The sequence below is a fragment of the Sphaerodactylus townsendi genome, linkage group LG10 (genome assembly GCF_021028975.2).
Source record: "Sphaerodactylus townsendi isolate TG3544 linkage group LG10, MPM_Stown_v2.3, whole genome shotgun sequence".
Classification (NCBI taxonomy): Eukaryota; Metazoa; Chordata; class Lepidosauria; order Squamata; family Sphaerodactylidae; genus Sphaerodactylus; species Sphaerodactylus townsendi.
In genome coordinates, this window is record NC_059434.1 from 26,902,136 (window position 1) to 26,924,347 (window position 22,212).

At 45.1% G+C, this 22,212-nt stretch overlaps 1 protein-coding gene across 2 annotated transcripts in view; it reads left to right on the forward strand.

The window, feature by feature from the left end:
- Positions 1–22,212, forward strand: part of TUSC3 (tumor suppressor candidate 3) — a 182,425-nt gene that overhangs the window by 143,428 nt on the left and 16,785 nt on the right. For both annotated transcript variants that reach the window (XM_048509275.1, XM_048509276.1), the window contains 2 exons: positions 19,099–19,173; positions 22,018–22,108. In XM_048509275.1, the coding sequence (XP_048365232.1) occupies positions 19,099–19,173; positions 22,018–22,108 (166 nt within the window). The remainder of the gene's footprint in view (positions 1–19,098; positions 19,174–22,017; positions 22,109–22,212) is intronic.

Here is a 22,212-nt window from a genome sequence, read left to right on the forward strand (position 1 = left end):
CACACGTCCCGACTCCAACCCCACTCCCTGGTGGAATGGCAGCTGCCCGCCTGCTCTGCCTGCCAGCCTGCCCGCACTTTCACCTCTCCTGGCCCATAATAGGGCACAAATGCCTGGGAGCCTCTAGCCGGAAGGCTCGTTCTCTCCCCAGATGTGCGACACCGCTGCTAAACCCGCCACGAAGCTGCTCCTCCTCGCAGCTCTCAATCGCCCAAGCCTCGCTTCGAGCCTGTCCCTATTCTCAACCATCGGGAGGAGAGTAAGTAGAATGGACTGAAGCCCACATGTCCAAACCCCATTGGTCAGGGCGGACGCCTTCATCCGGGCTCGAAGAAGTCTCTCGTTGTCCCGGAGATCTCGAGTGGTTCGCCACCGCTTCCCAAGGAGAGGACCACTTTGGCGTGCCGCCTTGTTGACCTTTCTCGCAGGCCCTCTGTCCATCGGCAGTGGGATCCACAGCTCCTCCAGTGGAATCTTTCGCCAGCTGCAGCATCTCTTCGGTAGACCAAACCAAGGTCATACACAGGCCTATGCCTGGCAAAGTCTCAAGTGTGGTGGCCATCGCGACACCGCAGGTCAAGGTCTGACCTGGCAGGGGAGGTCCTCCTCCCCAAATGAATGACCAATACGCCCGGTGTGGCCGACTGGAAAATAATATCATATTCAATTATTTTGGGCTCCAGCTCATGCCACAGCATGTGCCCCTGCCCCATCCACACAATCCTTCACGCGGGCGCCCCGAAGTCCGGTGATGTCGGCCCCAGTCCGGCGCAGGCGTGATTCTTCAGCACGGTTAGATTCGAGGGCTGTGCCCTTACATCAATTCAATAATCAATCTTCCGTCGACATAGACAGCGTTCTGCGGCGCCCCTGGAGGCACTTCGTGGAAAGAATTAACAAGTCAGGGTGTGGGCGCATCGTACACCGAAAGGCCCCGGACCGTACCACCTGCCCCAAAGCGCCAAATGTCTTCTCTAAGCGTCTCTACCATCCTGTGCCGCAGCCGTATGCGTCTCTATCCTGAAGGAGTGCAGGCCAAATTCAGCGTGCCGGCAGCTCCAGCCCGGGCCAGGCATGCCCGAACACCGCCAGGAACTGGAACCTGGTGAGGGGGACCCATCCTCATGCACTAAGAACACATGCCAACCGACGCCTTCAGGAGCCACGCCGGGATGAGTGGAGGGAGGGCAGGAGGCGTCGCCTCGTAGGGGCTGGCATGTGGTGACTCCAAGCACCGCCGTAACTCCTGGTCGGTTTTTTTTTGAAAAGAGCCAGCCACGCATAGACTGGCATGTCCCTGCAGACAGGACTAGGTGCTCCCTTTGCAGCCCGGTGCTGGAAGGCCGATCCCCGGTGGGGCGCGACCACCCCCTCGGCCTGAAAGCCCCATGGTGTGCCAGGTGGAAAGCGGCTGTGAAGAGCAAGCGCCATAGCTGCGAAGCACACACAATAATTCCTGCCGCGAGCACTCGGGTGACTGCCCGAAGCACCTCCCCTGGTGACTGTGCGCCTGAGATCCCTCTGCCTAGGGCCGACCCTGCGCCAACTGTAGCCACCAGCCGGTGCAAGACGACGGACGCCTTTGGTAACGTCCGAAAACCGCCGAGACCCTGCAATAGAAGGCGATGCCGGCCAGCTGCACTCCCCATGGTGCGGAGTGCATCTCCCCGCCCATGGAAGCCGGACAAGGTACTCGAGGAGGAGGCCCGTGTCCACCCCGCCGGGCCAAGGATATCCTCCCCGTGGTCACGGCTGCAGCTCTTCACGAAGTCCCGCGATCGCTCGGGTCGTACTGCTCTGGCATGTGGCCGGTGCCAACGAAGTTCAAAACACCTGTGATGACTGCTCGCTGTCAAGGTTCCAGAGGGACGCCGGGCACTGTCGCCAGGAACAGCTCCGCCCCGTGGGCCAGGGCGCCGAAAACGCATCCACCTGCTGGCGCAGATATAGGCGCTGAAGCAATCTCATTCTGCAAAACCTGGAACGAAGCAGCTTTTAAAAGGAAATGTTAAAAGAGAGGCAGGTAAGAACCAAATTGCAACTGCCGCGCATGACCTCGCGGCCGAATTTTGGAGGGACTGCCTGTTCACCTCATCTAACCACAGCCTGGTTATCAGCACCAGAAAAGCACCCTTCAATTTTGCCAAAGGTCGGCCAGACGCAGGCACCGGGCTTCACCAAGATGGGGAAACCTGGCTCCAGAAAAGTGAGATCCCTGGTGATACCCTGCGTGAATGCCAGGCCGGGGCCGTAGAGACCTTTGAAGCCCAACCGACCCCCCTGAAAGTAAACCCCAAAAAAACCAAAGGCACCGGAGCGCTGCCAGAGTGCACCTGCAACTCCAAGCCGGTTCCAGAGGTGCCTGCCACAGGAAATGCCGCTTGAAGGCTCTGAAGGAACAGCCAGCCAGACCTGCAGATCCTCCTTCAGACCCTCCGGGATACCCTGATGCGTAGATCAGAGGGCTTGGCAGCCTGACAAGGACTCTAGCCAGCCGAGAGCAGAACGCCCTGCCAGGTGCCACCACCCCTGCAAGCGAAATAAAGTGTGGCCCAGTAAGGATTGACTCATGGCTAACCCCTGCATGTTTCTTTAGAAATGGAGCAACGGATTGCAGCAGGGTGGTGGAGGGCCAGGAGCTTAACCGCAGGGGAGCTGCAGGAGATGCCTTGAACCGGTAGTCCAGGTGGGATGCCCAAATAGCAGAGGGCAAGTGGAGGGCCCCTCTGTCTTGTTGGGGAGCCAAGGGGACCCCTTGAAGCTCACGGGCAGGGCCTGGAAAGCCTGCAAAGCAAAATCACATTCCCTGGTGCCCTGCCCAAACCGATGAACAAAAAAATCACCCAGATAATGAGTCACTCGGCCCGGAGTGGCACCCTTCGCTGAATGCCCATTCAAGGAACGTGCATGAAAGTTCTCCAAAGCTGCGCAGGCAAAAGAGCAGCCCATGGGCATGGCTCTTTGTCTCACAAAACCAGCGCTGCTCTTGGAAATGGATGCCCAGCAGTCCTCGAAATCCAGGGGAAATGGAATGGGCAGGAGCCGTGAAAGCAGATTGAATGTCACATTTTGCCAGAAGGGCACCCAGTGCCTCGCCTGCCAAATGGAGGCAGATATGGCCTCGGCCCAGGGTGGCATATCGAACTAACAGAGACCTCGGGTCTGTGAAATGATAAACGGAGTCGCCTCTGGGGGGTAGGAGAGGTGTTGAATTAAACGATACTCCCCGGGCTTTTTGGGCACCATGCCAATTGGTGAGACCTCGCAGGCTGAAGGAGGGCGTGGTGGCTGAAGGGGCCATGCGCTATGCGACCGGGCCCTGATTTTCTTTGGCAAGTGTAAGGTCAGCCACTCACGCCAGGGAGTTTCTCGACCGCACTTTTAAGTTGTCCGGGCCATTTGGTACACTTGGGCGAGGGCCTCGTAGGGGATTCGAAAACCAGAGGAGAAACCTTCCCCCAGCAGGCACGCTGGCATCAGACCTTTTCAGTCTGGGTAACGCTGCAAGCCACACTCCAGCAAAGCGCTGAAGGCAAACAGGTGTGGGAGCCCAGCCGACTGCAGTTGGGAAAAGTCGCCAATGTTTTATGCGGGCGGGTAAGGCACCTGCTTTGACCACCGGAAACTTTTTGTGGGCCCGGCGCCGGGAGACCGGGCCTTTGCCGCAAGGGGGAGCGCCCACGTTTGCTTGGGGCAGCTCGCTTCTGCCATGACTGCCAGAACAGTTGGAAACCAAACATGCTCAAACCTGCACTTTGGGCCGCTGGCAAGCCTGCTGAATTCCCAACAAAACCTCTTTTGCCCCTCGCCCGCCCCGCGAAAGCTCTCGCGATTTTTGGGGCAGATGGCTCGGACGGCCCCTTCATGGTCGGCTGGATCGCACGACTCTCATCCAGGTTTGGTCGCGGGATGAGATCCCAGCTGAACTCGCTCTTGTGGGACGCTGCTCTTCGGATGGCTTCATATCGTGAGGCGAGCAATGGCTGCTGGCTTGCCGCCAGGCCACCGAGCTCGCGAAAGCATCGTGGGATCATGTGGGCCGCCGCAGGGTGCCAGGCCTCGGCAGGTGGTAGGGCGGCCTCCGCACGGTGGGCCAGGAATTCAGCGCGAAACCTCTGCAGCCAGTTAAGCTAAAAGTACGCTGCCGTCACGGGTCCCCGGGCTTCGGCTTGTCTGGTCGGCTTTCCGACAAGCTTCTCATATCGGCCTTCCCAGCGGGGAAACTTGAATATATACCGGCTATAGTACTCCGCCGAGTGCCGAAAAGCTTCCCGAGTCTTCCTGGAGGAGGTGTGGACTCCAGGTACGGTTGCCGCGGTCGCTCCTGAAGCCGGGCTGGGAAGGGTCGCCCGCGACCCCTGCTAAGCCGCCTGGGCGCTTATGGCGATCCAAAATGGGGAGAGAAGCTGGCACGTGTTCCCCTTGGAACCAAAATTTCAACCTGGGCATCGCTCTTCCTCGCCGAGGACTCACAATTCGAAGATGGAAGAGCTGGGAGACCGGGCTCTGGAGGACCGGAACGCCTCGACGCACTCGCCTCCCTCCTCCTGCTCTCCCGAACGGGAGGGGTTGAACGGATGCGCCCACTGGATGTGGGACGCCGCTGACTGGCGGCGCAGGAGCTGGAGGGGCCTCCGCCTCGGCAAGTTTAAAGTGCTCGGCCACGCCAGCAAACCGCTGATCGCGGAGGGCCTCCGCTCCCCTGCACCCAGCGGGGACCGTGAATCGCTGGCCACAACCGGCCGCATGGTGGCCTGCGAGAGGTGCATCAGCCGCATCCGCTAAGTTGGGCGCATCACAGTGAAAGCGATCAGTGCTCGCCGCCGCCGGCCGGCTCCGTAGAGGCCGCTGTGGAGAGCCCTCCCCGGCCGGGAAGCGGTGCTCCACTTCGCCATGCCGGCCTGCCCCCGCCAATGGGGGGACAGACCTAAAGCCGCGAGCCGCTTCGGCGCCGCTGGGGCACCAATCACCGACCACCGGGTCCGCCTTCCGGGAGACCCCGGTCGGGTCCAGTCTTGAACCGCAGAACTTATTTAAGAGGGCTCGAAGCTCTGCCCGGGCTAGTTCCTTGCTCTGGCCCGCTTGGGACCCATGCGTAGCGATGACCGGTCACGACCAGCAAGGAGAAAGAAGGGGAATAAAAGTGAGAACAAGCAAGGTGAGGAAAAAGCTCGGAAAAAAGGAAAGAAAAGGCAAGTTTAGAGGCCGCTGTAACCAGTCTCCCTTCCAGGCCTTATGCGCGACGCCAACCTACACCACCATCGCGCCTTGCTGGGTCTTCGTCCACTGGAAGGGCGCTGACCCGGGAGAGGCGCCTTATATATAATGCCCAGGCTCCTCCCCCTCAGCCAAAGCCCGCTGGGAGCCAATCAATGCACCCGGGTCTCTGCAGCATGCAATTCCTACCTTGTAAATCCTCTTGTTATTTTGTTGCTTGCTTAAAGCTTCAATTCCCCAGCAGCAATGGCTGCCCCTGGTTATTCAGGTGCATCTTATTTGCTGGGGAAAGGGACTGTACACTTCTACTCTGACTTTTCCAAGTATTGAACACAGAAAGTTCTTGCTATTGAGAACAAATCAGTGTTTTATCACCTTTAGTCCACATACTTGGGATTTTTTCTTTAAAAAAATAAGTGAAATTGTACATCCATGTCTCAACTTTTATTTTGGGATCTCATTTTCAAGCTTTTCAAAACCTATTTCCTCCAACCAGTTTGACTGACACCTTTCAAAATAGTTTGAGTGTTATCTTGCTGTAAAGGAAAGATCTGAAAATCAGTGGGCTGCCATCCAGTTAGCTGTATTTCCGTACTCCACCCGGTGTAGCTCGACTAGGCTGGAATGGATTTAGAAATCTTTACCTTCACGGATCTGATAGCTTTAGCTAGAATATCAGATCTCAGTGGCATTAATCATCAAAAACATCCAGGCTTCATCAGAGCTTGTCTTAGGGACGGTCTAGCAAAAAATAAATAAAGACAAGCATTTTGCTGCTTGAGATTCCTACTAGGACAGTGTACTTGGATTGATATTGAAGGCAGTCAATTGGCAAGGACCCATTTGTTAGAATACTTCTGTTCTTACATCGAGATACCACAGTTCTTTTCAGAGAAAGTGTTTGCAAAGTTACCTTGTTCAATACTCACAATCAGAATGTGAGCTGATATGTTTGGATTTCGTCAAGCTGCTGAACATTTAAGTTTCAGGGGATGAGCTGGGAATAGCATTCTGAGCCCATCCCCTGAGCAAAATAGCTACACACTGAAGTTGCAAAAGGGAAAAGAAACAGAACTCCTTTCTCTTCCCTTCCTTGAAACAGGGTAGAGACAGAAGCTTTACTTTCCCTCTCTCATTGTCTAGTAATTTTTTTTTGCATGTGGCCAAAAGTCATTACAAAGCTGTTCTAAATAAAACATAGGAAAATGTGGGAAGAGTGTGAAGAAGAGTTTGGATTTATATTCCACCTTTCTCTCCTGTAAGGAGTATCAAGGTGGCTTACAAGCTCCTTTCCCTTCCTCTACCCACAACAGACACCTTGTGAGGTAGGTGGGGCTGAGAGAGTTCCAAAGAACTGTGACTAGCCCAGCTTCACCCAGCAGAAATGTAGGAGTGTGAAAACACATATGGTTCACCAGATAAGCCTCTGCCTATCAGGTGGAAGAGTGGGGGATCAAACCCGGATCTCCATATTATAATCCACCTGGTCTTAACCACTACACCACTTTGGCTCCCGTATAAAGATCATCAAGATAGGATGGTTCACAATTAGATCACAAAACTATAGGTTTTAATATTCAGACCCCCATTATTGCATATATTTTCTTGGCAGCCAGAGTGTGCCATGCATATTACATGTGGGGCTACATCTGAGAGAAACAATATCATTATCTTCTCAGCTGTGCATGCAATCAGATTCGCTAAAATGGATACCAGAAATTCTTATCTGGGTTCATGCTATACAAGACAACACAGCATGTACTGGGAAAAGTCCTCAAGTGCTACTGTATCACAGACACAAATACACTGAAGAACCTGTATATGAGTAGTGTCCTGTTAACATGGCAGATTGTGTGGTGTGAAAGCAAATGACTCTAAAGGCTTACCTTAAGTTGTAACTAGGCTTGGTAAGTACCCTAAACATTCGGTAAAATTTGGATTTGGATTTATTTGGGCATAAAATTATCTGTATGCCCAAATAAGACAAATGATTCGGATATACCCGAAAATTCGGGTGTGGGAGAGTAAAATGCTGTGGGCACCCAGTTGAGGGTGAACCTGATGCTTTTGGGGGTGGGTGGGGGGCGTGAGTTGAGAGTGTTCTGAGAGAACTCAGCCAGCAGGCTTAATGTGTAGGAGTGGGCCATAAAATTGAACCCCCAGAAGGAAAGTTCACCAAGCATGGATGCTATTACTAGGAGGACCTCCTGGAGCCACCTTGAAAGTCTGGTGCCTCTGTCTTACACACTCAGAAATTCCCCATTGCCTAAAATGGAGCCAAGCACTGCAGAACAAAGAATCTTGGGCAAATTGTTTGGGGTGCCTGTCAGGGGTGCATTTTTAAAGCTAGTGACACCAAAACTTCTGGGTATCACCCAGTAACTATTCTTATGATACAACCCACATTTGGTGATTCTAGGTTCAGGGAGGCCAAAGTTATGGACCCTCAAAGGGGTAGCCCTCATCTCCTGTTAACTCTCAATGGAAATAGTGGGGGATGGGGCACCCCCTTTGAGGATCCATAACTTTGGCCCCTCTGAACCAAACTTCACCGAACTCGGTTGGTTTCATAAAAATAGTTATTGGGTGGTATCATCAGGACAGTCTCTGGGTGATACCCTGAAATGTTGATGCCGCTAGCTTTAAAAATGTGCCCCTCAGGCCAAAACGCGAAAAAAACCAAGAAGCCTGAATACCTTGCATTTGGATTCGTACATATTTGGCCAGGACATATTCAGACATTTTTTGTCTGAATATGCCTGAATTTGCCCAGATTTGGGACGAATCTGGTATTTGTTTCATCTGAATCTCCAACCCAAGTTGTAGCACATAATGTTAGACAAGTTGTGATCCAATTTGAGTCTGTTGTGATCCAATTTGAGTCATTTGTAGCAGGGGGAAAATTCCAGCCTTAGATTTCTACTCCATATAGAAGCTGGCCTATGGTCTTGCTGTGATACAATTATCAAGACAGGATCAATCAAGAAGCCTAGTTTAGAATGGTCCTCAGAATCTGAAGAACTGTGTCTTTTCGAAGAGGGACCTTCCAAGAGAGTATTTCATAGATGGAATTCTGAAATACTCTAAAACACTGAGCAACAGGAACATGGCAATTGTGGGGCTGTTTCCCAAATAACTTTGTCTTGGCATAGTTAATACTTAGAGAAGCTGCTAAATTTTTAAGTTGCTACAGAAGTTGCTAAGCTTGAATAACAGCCTCCTATGCCCTACTCAAGTAAGGGACAATAAAATCATGTAATCCACCTGCAAAAGAATGGAAATTTTCTTTGAGTCACGGGAAGGTTGGGTAAACTTTTCTAGCTTATGTCAAAAAATTTTCTCTGTCAACTGAATCAAATGGAGGAGCTATATCTAGAAATACCACATAAAGGTGTTGGTGGGACACTTGATGCATTGTGTGGAGAAGTAGATCATGCAATGATCTATAATATTTTATCCTTTTCTGAGGTCAGCTTGTTCTGGGTGAATGGCCTTATTGCCCTGCTCACACTTCTGCTTACGAAGCAGATGTTTGCTTTAAAGTTTATAGGCTATATCCAACAGGTTTATAGATCGATAGTTACTAGGATCCCGCTTGCTGCCCTTTTAGAAGATGTGGACAAGAATGCTTTGTTTCCAACCCAGAAGGAAATTCCCCACTGAGTTGAAATCTCTCATTGCAAAAGGCAGAAAGAGCTCCTTTCTTTTTCCTCCAATCCAAGGTGGGAGGGAACAGAAACAATGCTTTTTATGTCTGCATTTCAAACGAGAGGATGGAAAGAGCTTGTTTCTCTTTGCTCCTACTCCAAGAAGGGACAAAGCCAGATTCAGTGTTTTCAGTCTCTCCATTCCAAAAGGCACGGCAGGAAGAGATGGTTTCTCTCTTTTTCTCTGTAGGCAGGCCAACAACTTTGGCTGGGCGGAAGAGAAAGGGAAGTCAGCTGGGTTTCTGATCATCCCCCTGTTCCTCCAGTTCAATTTATGTCAGCTGGTGGAGCACTGGCAAAATATGTACCCACCATTGGATCCCAGTAACAATATGATTGCTGCATTCTACACCAACTGGAGCTTCCAGAGCAGTCTCAAAGGTAGCCTTGTGTAGAGCAAGTTGCAGTAATCTAGTCTGGAGGCTAGGTTGGGTTGGGACACCTAGGAACACATCTTGGCTGAGATGGTAAAATGCCAGATCAACTACATTTGTGACCTGTGCTGCCATTGACAAGAAGCATCCAGGATCACTCCCAAACTCTTGATGGCCAGCACAGGTATCAACTGCATACCTGTTGGAAGAAGGCCCTTTTGGGCTGTCCTTCCCTGGACCAGCCACGAAGCCCTTTGGTGGATTTAAGTTCAGCCAGTTCCACTGTAGCCTTTTCACTACAGTCTCCAAGCAGCTGGTCAAGATAATCGGGGCTAGGAGTCTGCTATTGGTTCCTCCCCTCCAAATTTTGCTGGGTACAGTGTAAAATTTCCTCCACAGGAAAGCAGAAGCCAATTCCCCACTGATCCCTCATGAGCTGGGAGTTGGCTTTTTGGTTGCTGCAAGAAGCCTCTTCCTGAGAACACACAGAAACAGATTACCAACAGCCAAATAGCATGTCAATTCATTGGTTGCCTGATCACCACTAGCAAACGAACACTGAGCTGAACTGGAAGATGTTTGAACATCTCTACTCTGGGATAACAAATTCGCATCCTTTTTTTTCCACTGCTAAAATGATACAATCTCCAGTAAATGTATTTGAAATCTATTCAAATATTAAATAATGGCAATCTTTGTATCTTTTACCTGCCCTTCCTCAAGCCGTTCTAGCCAGCATAAATGTTCAGTCTTCCCCGTTCACAATCTTATGAAGCAGGTTTATTTTTTTCCCATTTTTACCCCGCCAATCCCCCAAAGGGCCCAAGGTTAAGCTGAGAAGGAGTGACTTGAGTCAAGGTTACCAAACAAACTGGATGGAAGAATGAAGATTTAAACTCAGATCTTCCAGATCCAAGTCTGACATCCTAACCCTCTATAGCAGCACAAGGGCTGTTGCGCCCAAGCCCTCCCCCTCCTGTGCTGACATCTGAGTAGGATGCCAGTGCAGCCCCACCACAACCTAGACTTCCAGGTTCTGTGCAGCAGGATAAGGGAGGACAAATGTGCCGGTGTAAGGGCACATCACTCCCTCAAGCCCTTTTTGCCTTTCCCTTTAGATGGGGTTGTAAAGCATATTTAACTTGCTTGCTTTTGTGTCAAGAATGTTGTTCTTGTGTGGTAGTCACTACACATAATTCCATTATAAATTAGACCTTTGTGAAAGTAGCCATGACAATCTACTGCTTTTTCACTGCCCGACAAGCCACCGCAAAATAAATCAGCTCTGCCATTCACGGACAGTTTGCCACTCAGAGCAAAAAGTATGCAGATCATGAACCTGACAGAGAGGCAGTGAGAATTTTAAGCGAGTTTTATACAGGACCAAATTCTTTAAAAAACCACTAATTTCATATTCTAATTAATAACAGTAAGGAAAACAGATGTATTCAAGTTGGTTTGGGAATTTGTCCATTTGGAGAGCCAGCATGGTGTAGTGGTTATGAGCAAATGGACTCTAATCTGGAGACCCTCCTCCACATGAGTGACAGGCGGACTTTTATCTGGTGAATTGAATTTATTTCTCCATTCCTGCTTTATTGCTGGGTGACCTTGGACTAATCAGAGTTTGCTCACATCTCTCTCAGACCCAACTACCTCACAAGGTGTCTGTTGTGGGAAGAGGAAGGAAAAGAGTTCGTATGCCACCTTGAGAGAAAGGCGGGGTATAAATCCAAACTCCTCCTCCTCTTGATTCTGATGGGTTTTCCAGGCTGTGTGGCTGTGGTCTGGTGGATCTTGTTCCTATTGTTTCGCCTGCATCTGTGGCTGGCATTTTCAGAGGTGTATCACAGAGGAAAGTCTGTTACACACTGTGTCCAGAAAGAAGGAAATGTTTGGGCCTTCAACGATAGATCCTCCTCTTCTTTTTCTTCTTGTTCTTCCTTGATTTGTCTTATTATCTGCTGTTACCTATGATGTGTAACACTGTTAATTTTATATCACTGAGAGCCACTTTGACCCTTTACAGGCAGTTTACTGTGATGCTTCCAATACGTTAGAATAATACAAACCATCTTTCTAGCTTCTTTCCAAGCTCAGTTTGAGTTCTGTCCATTATACCTAAAAGAATTGGGACTTTTGCCAGTGTTCTGCATTTTAGTCAAGTGTCAGCTGGGATTCAGGCCACTTCCAACATTCAGTGGCAGGGAAAATTCAAATTCTGCCACAATCTCTGTAGGCGTGATGTGGTTCCCATTGGCACTGTGCTTATAGCATTGTATATAAAAGACTTTCACAGCACAGTTGTGGATTTACCAGTGGGTTTCTAGCTCAGGCAATTAAAGGTGCCTTCTCCCCTTAGCTAGTTCAATCCCTCATGTGATACAAAGAAGAAACCATGTCACACAGTGGCAGACACTGAATAGTGATGATTATATGTGGGAAGCACTGAGCTGAGAGAACAGTCAGAAAGAGGAGACATGATGGCCGTGTTGTGTCCACTGCTGTTCCATGCTTGTGAAATACTATGAGCTTGAAGAGACTAGAAGACACCATAGGACCCCAATGGTCACCATTTTGCTTTACTGCCATTTTGTACTCAACTTAGAGGAGATTGCTCTGTCTTCAGCCAGCACCAGACAGTGCAGAAACATTGTGTAACTATCAGAAGCCCATGAACATGGAGAAACTAGCAACATTTTTTTGCCTATTTTGCTATGCACGCAGCCCCTGCCCTCTTCTCTCATGCCAGGAGTTGATAAATGTTGATAATTATTACTGTATGAATAACCGAATTAAATAAATACTGCCTGGGGTAGGTTTGAGCTCCTCTTGAAGCTTGAGGGTTAACCCTGGCGCTCATCCTTGTGCAAATTAAAATGGATACTTGAGTGGCCGACTCATGGTGAGCCAATGACCTTTTATTTATTTATGCTTTTGTAATTTATTTGCACGGGATATTGCCTCAGATGTAGCATCTGTGGGTTTTTTTCCATGAGATTTTAATTTTTCAATTTTCCAGCTGAGTTGCCTGAAGGACAAGGAGGCCAAGTGTCTGCCTGTCCACGTACACAATGAACGAACAGCTCTGCCAGTTCTATTTCCCTGCCTTTTCAACAGAAGTGCCGGTGTCCCCTACATTGCTGAAGGTCAATATTTTGCTGTGCATCTGATTTAAATAACCCAATGGCTTTGGTTTTTAGTTGGCATCCTGAGACCAGAATTAGCTGCCCGCCTTCATTCATGGGCATTTAGAAAGGTGGCAGTGTTCATTTTCACGGCTGCCCTTGCCATTTGGCAGATTATTTGAGGGGAACCCTTAAAGAAACAAGTTGTTTCTTTAATTCATGGTTATTTTTTACCACCAATGTCAGGAATGACCAAGTGGATGATTTTGGGTTTTTTTTTTAATTTTCTTTAAACGATTTATAAGCTGCCTATCTGTTAAGCTTTCAGTAGGCCACATAGGTATTAAAGGGAACATAATCGATACAGTCATAAAACAAAATGGGAACAATATGTTGCTCCCCCCCTCCTCCAGACTTTCAAACATAACTTAAAGGCTTTTTAAATTTCAAAACACCTTTAAAAATTAGATTTTCTAACGTGGTTTTAAAATGCTAAACTCTGGAGAAATTTTTTATTGTTGGAACCTCTTGAGTTCTTATTGTGATAGCATACTGTGTTTTATTGATTTTTTTTAGCTGCCTTGAGTGTTTCTTTGACCGAGGAAGCAGCATATTAAGAACTGAAACAATCTATGTATCCATTCTTCTCCTGATGCTGGGGAATGAAAAAATGAAACAGCTGGAGAATGCATCAGTGGGTCAGTGTAGTCAGTCAATGGAATGCACTAATTTGTATTTAAAATGTTGACTAAAATGGTGCCTCAGTGTGATTAAGCAACAACATCTATAGTGGGACTGGACTATGGCTCAGTGGTAGAGAATTGGCTTCACTTGCAGAAGGTCACAGTTTCAAAGCCCAGCATTTCCTGTTAAAGGGAATGCTGGGAGTTAAAGGGAATGCTGGGGTAGGGTGGAATGCAAACTTAATAAATAAATAAAATTACATGCACCGGAGACTCTGGAGAACCACTGCCAGTCAGGCAGTACTGACCTTGATAAACAAATTGCTTAACTCAGTATAAGACATTTTCATATGCTCATGTGTTCAGGTGACCTCTTCCATCTTAAAAGAGGCCTTTCTTTCCATGTGACCAAGAAACACCGTATATACTCGTGTATAAGTCGACACACATATAAGTCAAGGCACCTAATTTTACCACAAAAAAACTGGGAAAACTTTTAACTCGTGTATAAGTCGAGGGTGGGAAATGCAGCAGCTACTGGTAAATTTCAAAAATAAAAATAGATACCAATAAAATTACATTAATTGAGGCATCAGTAGGTTAAATGTTTTTGAATATTTATTTCAAAGAAAAACAGTAAACTAGCTCTGTAAGTGGAAAAGAGGGTCAACAAGAACAATATGCTATCAACAATAACTTTAAAAGTACAAAAACCTTAGCTCAATCAGCAACCAAGCTAAAACACAAGAGTTAAAATCCTTCAAAACTGGATTCCTCCTCCTCATCTGTATGTCCAAATGTAACCCTACTTAGATTTTAAGAGGGATATTATCAAAAATGGAAAATCTACTATTAGTTTCCATTGTAAACAATGGGGGTCCATATCTTTGGATCCCCTGACCCCTTTGGGGGTCCATAACTTTGGATCCCCTGACCCAAACTTCACCACACCTGGCTGGTATCATAAAGAGACTATCCTGATGATACCAGCCAGGTTTGATGAAGTTTGGTTCAGAGGGTCCAAAGTTATGGACCTTCAAAGGGTAGCCCCATGTACTATTAGCTCCCATTGAAAACAATGGGGAATGGGGGCACCTCCTTTGGGGGTCCATAACTTTGGCCCCCCTGAACCAAACTTTACCAAACTTGTCTGGTATCATCAGAAGTGTCGTCTGAGGGTACCCTGGAATTTTGTTGCCACTAGCATAAAAACTGCTCCCCCTGCTGGCCAGCAAAGTAAAAACACACCAAAAATTTTAATGACCCGAATATAAGTCAAGGGGAGCTTTTTCAGCATTAAAAATGTGCTGAAAAAGTCGACTTATACATGAGTATATATGGTAATATCTAGCTGCAATATCAGTACATCATCTCAAAACAAAGTGTGGCTTTTTTTTCCTCTTTGGGTTTTTCTCACCTGCATAGGCAATCAATTAATATTCTGAAATGCATACATTTAATTGACTTAAATTTCTTTGATCAAGCAGCAGGCCCTTTTTAATCAAATGGATTCATATGTCGTGGAGATTCTTGAGAGACTTTTCAACTACATGACAGAACATTGCCTGGCCATAAAATTTAATTTTAATTTGAATACCTTATCATAACTCTTGAGTTTTCCAGACTTCCTTTTCTTAATGTTCCCTGCAAAGCCTGTCAAGCAAAATAAATAAAAATAATATGATGAACAAGGAATCCCGATCCAGTTCTCCATTCAGACCAGCAAAGATAAGTGAAGGCAACATATTAAAATCTCTTCGGGATTAAAAAAAACTACAAAAAAAAAGCTTCCGCACTGGCCGTCTTCCATCTATGTTATGATCAGAGTAGTTTCAAGTATCTCTCAAAAGTCCAAAATCTTCATTTCTCAGTACCACTAGTATTTCTTCTCTCTCATATCTTGGTGCTTGTCAATCGGAGAAATCCCACTCTGGCTAATCTAGAAGTGATTTCTTGGGAATTCTCTGGACATGGCCCTCCTGATGACAACCGGTGGGTAGAATTTCAGACTAACTCTGGAAGAACCAGATTCAAATTCTCACTGTGACCTCAAAGGTTGCTGGATGACCTTGTGGGTGTGTCACATACTGTCACTCAGCAGTAGAGTTGTTGAGAGAATAAAGTGGGGAAGAAGAGAGCAATGTAAGCTGCTTTTTGGCCCCTGATGGGGAGGAAGGTGGGGTGTAAATGAAATAAATAGATGCGTGAGATCTTTGACTAAAATGGGAAAAATGCTTTTAAATAAGCATACAGGACTCCAATTTGGAACCATGAATAATAATTGGAGTAAGTTCTAGATGTAATTTTTAAGACACAGTGATGGAAGTCAGTGGATATGCTGCCTCTCAATAGGCTTGCAAATATAGGCCACGATCTAAGGTATGGTGTGATGTGGACCCATTTAATACATTTGGCAGGAATGAAGTGGTACAACTTTTTGTTTGAATACTCCCTTTTCTATTGTGCATCTTAAAAACAATTCCACGTATAGACCATAGTAGAATGTCAAAAGAAAAAGGCTCAGCCTTTTCTTCTTTCTGGCATTCTGTTTGTGACTTAAAAAAACAAAACAGAAGTGCACTGAATTGCTCATGACATTTACCATTGCCCTGAACCTCGCACTGCCCCTGTTCCTTTTATACTTCTTGGAACTGCATTTACAACATAGACACCGATGTGGAACATGGCGCAAGAGAGGGATAAACTAAGTCCTTCCATTTCTTCTTCCCCTTGAACAAATCAAATCACCCCAGTGGTGAAGATGCTATTAGCTGAGCTATTGACAGCCAAAATTGAATTTTTGCAGATGACAATGCTGGATCCCTCCGGATATTTAAAACAGGGGACCCTCGAGGACTTGCATGTGGCATCTTATTTTCCTCTATTGCTATTATTACCTATTTCTCTTCCCTGAAAGCCCCTATAGCCTCTCACTTTTAACTTCTTACTTCTCTCCTCCTCATCCACCAGCCAACCGACCTTAATCTGCCTCCCTGTCTTTAGCTTTCATGCCTTCTTTTCTTCTGGCAGCCTCTCCCTGGGAAGAATCTGGCCCAGTTATATGGTTCCTGCTCAGATCATAGCCTGGACTAAGTTGCTTAGTGCCAGTCAGGCTGGGTCCAGTTGCATGATGGGGACTTGCATGGAACATATTACTTTCCTCTGTGTCTCCCTCTGCATGCTGTTTCTCTCCTTTTGGCAACTCCCATATTTTGTTTCCTCCTCTCCTTCCCACCCATCCATCCACCAAACAACCTTCCTTTTAACTGCCCCTCCACCTTCAGTTATATTATATTATTTATTTATTATTAAACTTATATACTTATCATTTATACCCCACCTTTGTTCACAACTAGAGCCATGTTGAGAATTAGATAAATTGATATGTTGATTGCTGAAGGCAGAAAATATATACCTGGATTATTGAAGCTGGTATTTTTTTAACTCTGGTAGTTGAATAGGAATCCTTAGGCACTAGGGTTGAACATAAAATAAACCTTGGCACAATTTCATTAGGAATTCAAAACATTTGTTGAGAAAGTAGCTGTATTCCCTTTTTCTCAATTATGGGGGTGGCCAGTCTTGTCTTAAACATTATGTTCCATTGGAAACTCTCCATTTGCCAAGTCCCTTTAGTAACCACCCTAAAGCACTAATTTTTGCTGTTGAAATTTGTACTCCTGTTTCCCTTTCTAGTATCCAATATTAGCAGCTTTGTTTTGTCACTGCAGACAAGCTTCTTTATTCTAAGTAAGCACAAGCCCACCAAATTAATAAGACTCATTTTCTTGAGGTCATGCATCAGACACTTTCCAACCTTTAATTTATATAGTCACACACAAAATTTGAGGTGTGTCAGAGCTGTTTAAATGATGAATTCCAAATTCATAGAAGAGGCAATGTGGCATACATTTCTGGAAGAGAACAGGCCTCCTCCAGCAGAAACTGGGTTTTTGCAATATGCTCATGCCATCTGAGTACTGGAGTAAGTAGCAGATGCAGTTCCCACAAAGGTCTTTGGCATCATGAGAATAAAATTGAAGACATTAGGAACCTTCCCCATTCATATGGAAAGGAGTTGTGAGACAATTCAGACATCTCATCTGTTTTCTTTAATTTTGAATTTGCACGCACCAAGAGCTGAGTGTGCATGCCTTTGTTTCATTTGGAAGTGGAAAGTGTTGTCAAATTACAGGCGACATGGCAACTCCATAGGATTTTTAAGACAGGAGATGAACACAGGTAGTTTGTCATTGCCTGTCTTTGCATAGCAACTCTATACTTCCTTGATGGTGTCTCATCTGTGTGGTAACCATGGCCAACCCTCCTTAGCTTCCATGATCTGACAAGATAGTGCTATCTTTGACTTTCCAGGTTGGGGCCTTTGTCTCATTACAGTGGCAGATTTTCCAATGTGTTTTTAAGCATTTCCTCAGGTACATGAATTAATTTGTGTTTTCCTGTATAAAGTAATAGATGAGGCAAAATATCTTATTTCTGAGGTAAACCATTGTAAATTTGATAGATTTGTAACTATTACAGGCAAATTATGACTAGTTAGATTCTGTCACTCAAACAGCATGGTAGCTTAATTTGTCCTGCATGGAAAAATCCTGTTCCCAGTAACTGGCAGTGTCCGCTGATAAGTGAACTGAATAAGTGCTCTTATCTTGCAATTGCTCCACTGTCTCTATGCAGACTACAAATCCTGTAGAGCAAAAGTCATGCTGCATGATTACAGAGTTTAGATTATGGTGTGGTAACAAAGCTGTTTGCTTGAATTGTTACTGAGACAATTTAATGTGTCTGAATGAGGAAAAAATGGGAAATTTCAATATGTAGACTTTTCTCGTGATCAGTTAATTCCATCATATTTTTCATCCCTACAAAAATAGATATATGTACAAAGATATGACTTTTTTTCAAAAATAAAGTTAGTAGATTATGCCTTCCCTTGGCCAAATGACGATTGGGTCCCCATTGGGTATAAATAAGTAAAAAGTTGCAACTGTTAATGGTCAGTAATGGTGCTTGTTAACGCAAAAATGTTTGCAAGAACGGCAATTGCCAGTAGATAATTTCAGTTTGTCACTATGAGAACTAATGAGACAACTTAAAAAATAACAAGATTATAAAACAGTTTCATTTTTATGTTGAAGTCTAGAAATAGATGCCGCTCCCATGATCCATCAACCCTGCTTGGACTGTTGTATGCCAACTGCATGGAACAGATGTTAATTACAGTAGTAACAGTTTCTTTTCACGGATACATTTTCAGACAATTATGTGAATGGCTTAGGATCCTGGCAAATTAGTTAAAATTATTTTATCATTATGTGCTTGTTTGCATTTGTAAAAGCTAGCAATTAGGAATCTAAAAATGGCTCGTGACTGAAAACGCTTGATGCTACAATGATTTTATTCCATTCTTGTGGCACATTAGGCAGATAGCATCCATCTTTAAAGGATTGGCTGAGACACAGCATACTTTTTCCTATTGAAATAGTTTAGCATGCATCAGTTAATCATAGAATTAATGTAATTATTTTATGCACCGTGTATCTGTCTCCTGGCGATATTCATTTTGCTCTGCCAAAATTGGTACATGAGTTTTCCAGATATCTCATTGGTTTATTGAAGGCTTCATGAAATTTACCTAATTTAGCAAAGTATCATTAGTGTACATACTGAAATTCTTTTTTAAAAAAAAAAACCTCCTTATCTGTTTCAGTGAATTACAGAAATCTAAAAGGAGCTAAAAAGTAAACAATCAACGCAGATTCTACAAAGGTCTACATTGATCGTTTTTGAATGTTTTTTCCTTCTCTTTTGACAACTTTGCGTGCATTCACAATACATTCATTGTGGAACATGATGTTCGACACTTTTTTTTCATCTACATAATATCAATACTCAAACTTCGGGGATGCACCTCTTGGGTTTGTGAGACTTCTGCATTTCTATTGTTTCCTTGACAACGGCAATATAGATGCTGCTATCACCATGGGAATGGTTCTTTTGAATGAAGCTGCTACCTCCAAGGGAGATGTTGGGAAACGGAGAAGTAAGTCCTTGGAATGCAATAAGCCCAATCACTGCTGTTGTTCTCCTAATATCCCTGCCTGTGATTATTAGAGATTTGTATGAAGGTGTGCATATTTTGAATTATGTGCTTGCTTCTGGTCCAGTGTACTTGTAGATGTGTTTATTCAGATGTTGAATGCATTGTCATATATGTTTAGATATGCTGGCTTGGGTATTATCAACAATCTAGGCCAGAATCCTAAGAGCTAATTTTTGGTGTTAGCGCCCAAGGGATTGCATGCACCCAGTGTGAGGATTGTGGACATTTTGCTTACTGTTATCTATAGTAATAAAATAATTGGCTATCTGATCATTTATGGCAGGCATAACTCATTAGAGAATAACATCAGAGAATTTTGGCACTGCAACTCCCACAGACTCTGGAACTCCTAGGAGTCTCAGAATTGGCCACTAGCTTCAGGATGATTGTGGGAGTTCCAGAACCAAAATGGAAAGTTCTAGGAATTTTCTGGCCCAAATCAATCTGTCTGTCTGTCTGTCTGTCTCTCTCTCTCTCTCTCACACACACACACACACACACACAAAATGTACTATTTGCAATGGAAGATATGGGTCCCTGGGTAGGCATGGCTTATCAGAAAATGATGCTACCCATTTGGAAACTAGCCACCAACCCCAGAATGATGGTGGAAGATGCCATGCCAAATGAAGGGAATTAGAACACCCCGAACAATGTTATCATTCCAGTAGGCAACATAAAATATGTGAACTTTTAAGCAATCTGCCATGTGTCTACAACACTCTGATCCTGAAGCGACCATAGAAGGTTGTGGTGACATACTGTTCTTTGTTTTCTGGCCATATTTGTATGTTTAAAAAAATGCAAGTAGCAGTTGTATAATACACAAAACAAACAGGACCTTGTAGTGAGTACTTGGCTTCATGTATCAGTTTTGCCATGTTGAGATGGTGTCACACTGGTGCTGTCCTGTGAATGTACTGCTGACCTTCCTGTTGTGTGCTATTTATCACTTATTATTTGCTAAATACTGGACCCTTCTGAAGGCAGACTTTTTCAGGGTCCATTTCCCTGTAATGGAGAAAGTACTTGGAGACATATGAGGTCTTTTATAGTTTTCTCAAGAGGAATGAGCATACCCTTGTAGGACTTCCCTCTCCTGATGCTTCTTGCCAGGCAGTTGCAAAACAGTCAAATTGAGGCATATTCCATAACTATGCTCTGTTTCACTAAAGATGTTAGTAGATTGTATATTCCACCACCTCAGAACAAAGCACAGCAGACCTTCTTTGTTGCAGAATGCTCCACCTGGGTCTTAGTGCCTACCTAGCCCTGCTCCCCCCCCCCACATCCAGTTGAATGTTAAATTACATTTTAGCATAAATGTTCTTATATTAAAGTACCGTATTCAATAATGAACAAAATAATGGTTTTGACAAAGGCAGTATATAAAAATGAATTATAATTCTCATATCTGTTCAGGACTGTATTCTAATGCGGAAGCATACAATTTTCTCAACTGCTGCACCTCAACTAACTGAACTAATATCTTTATGTGAAACAGAGTATAGTAGCCCTAACACATTAATGATCATTTTGACAAACATTTTCTAACCATTTTGCCTATTAAAAAAGCATATTCAGAGGAAATAGAGCTTGGTTGTATATAGCTTTAAGAACATTTTCCTGACGTTTCGCCTGCATCTGTGGCTGGCATCTTCAGAGGTTCATGCCAGCCACAGATGCAGGCGAAACGTCAGGAGAGAATGTTGCTAGAACACGGCCATACAGCCCGGAAACCACACAGCACCCAAGTGATTCCGGCCGTGAAAGCCTTCGACAATACATATTCAGGTATGATTCTAAACAAAACCTGAGGGGAAAAGATCATTTTCCATATCCAAAAAAGATACTTGTTTTATGAGGTGATCCCGTAACAATATTTTCAGTTTCATGGTACGTAAACTGGACAGTTGTAAGAGACGTGTGTATTAATTTATTGGCTGCATTCACACATGATAGATTAAACATTGTATAAGTAACAATGCAACCGTCAGCAGAATTACCCCCTTTCCAGGTCTATTGAAGTCAGTGAGCTTAGATGAGTATCACTCTGCTTATGACTGGCCTGTAAAATTGTTCACTGTCAAACTCTTCTTACAGACTTGTTTTTAACATGTAGAAAGTCAATAGTGGTTTAAATGGACTTCCTGAGCCACTCAAATGTGTAACAAAGTAGGGCAAGATAGAAAGAGAAGGCAGAAGGAGAGCTTAGTCTGCACTAATCAAGGAACAAAAGTATGGCAACGCAGTTCACTGATGGTCACAAAGCTGATCATAGTTTTACTTGTAAAAACAACACAGTAAATGGCTCCTAGCCTCTTCATGTAAACCTAAAGCAGCCACCATTTTATTAGCTGTATAATAATGGGCTGAGCCAATGGCTTCCTATTTTGATGCATGAGTTCTTGATGGAATGACTTGTAAATGTGTGGCAATGGGTTCATAAGGTCACTGTTCTACCCCAAAGGGTCTGACATGTCACCAGAATCTCATACTTTTATATTCTCCAGCAGCAAGCACCATGAAATGTCTTGCATATTGCTTCCACTTCTTTTAGTCATGAGAAAGATGTGACCCATTTGTTTACTTTTTGTCTTGTTATGTCAGATGAAGTAGGTAAGACACCAAGGGACAATATAGCAGACATATACTTTTGTATGTCAAAATACAGTTGTAAACATTGACAGTGTTAACTAATGTTGAATATAATATCTTTTCTTGAGTTCTTTGAACTTTAAAACTGTGGTTGTTCCTCCCTCCCCTCTCCCCCCCTCCCCCCAGTAATATGCCTAGTAGGCTTGGGGCTGGTCGTTTTCTTCTTCAGCTTCCTTCTGTCAATATTCCGCTCCAAGTATCATGGCTATCCATACAGGTAAGCTTCAAATAATACAGTTATCCTTTTAAGTATCTGTTTGTTTGTTTGTTTGCTTGCTTGCTTCCAGCTCTCACTTTTCTTCTGTGATACTCCTGAATCTT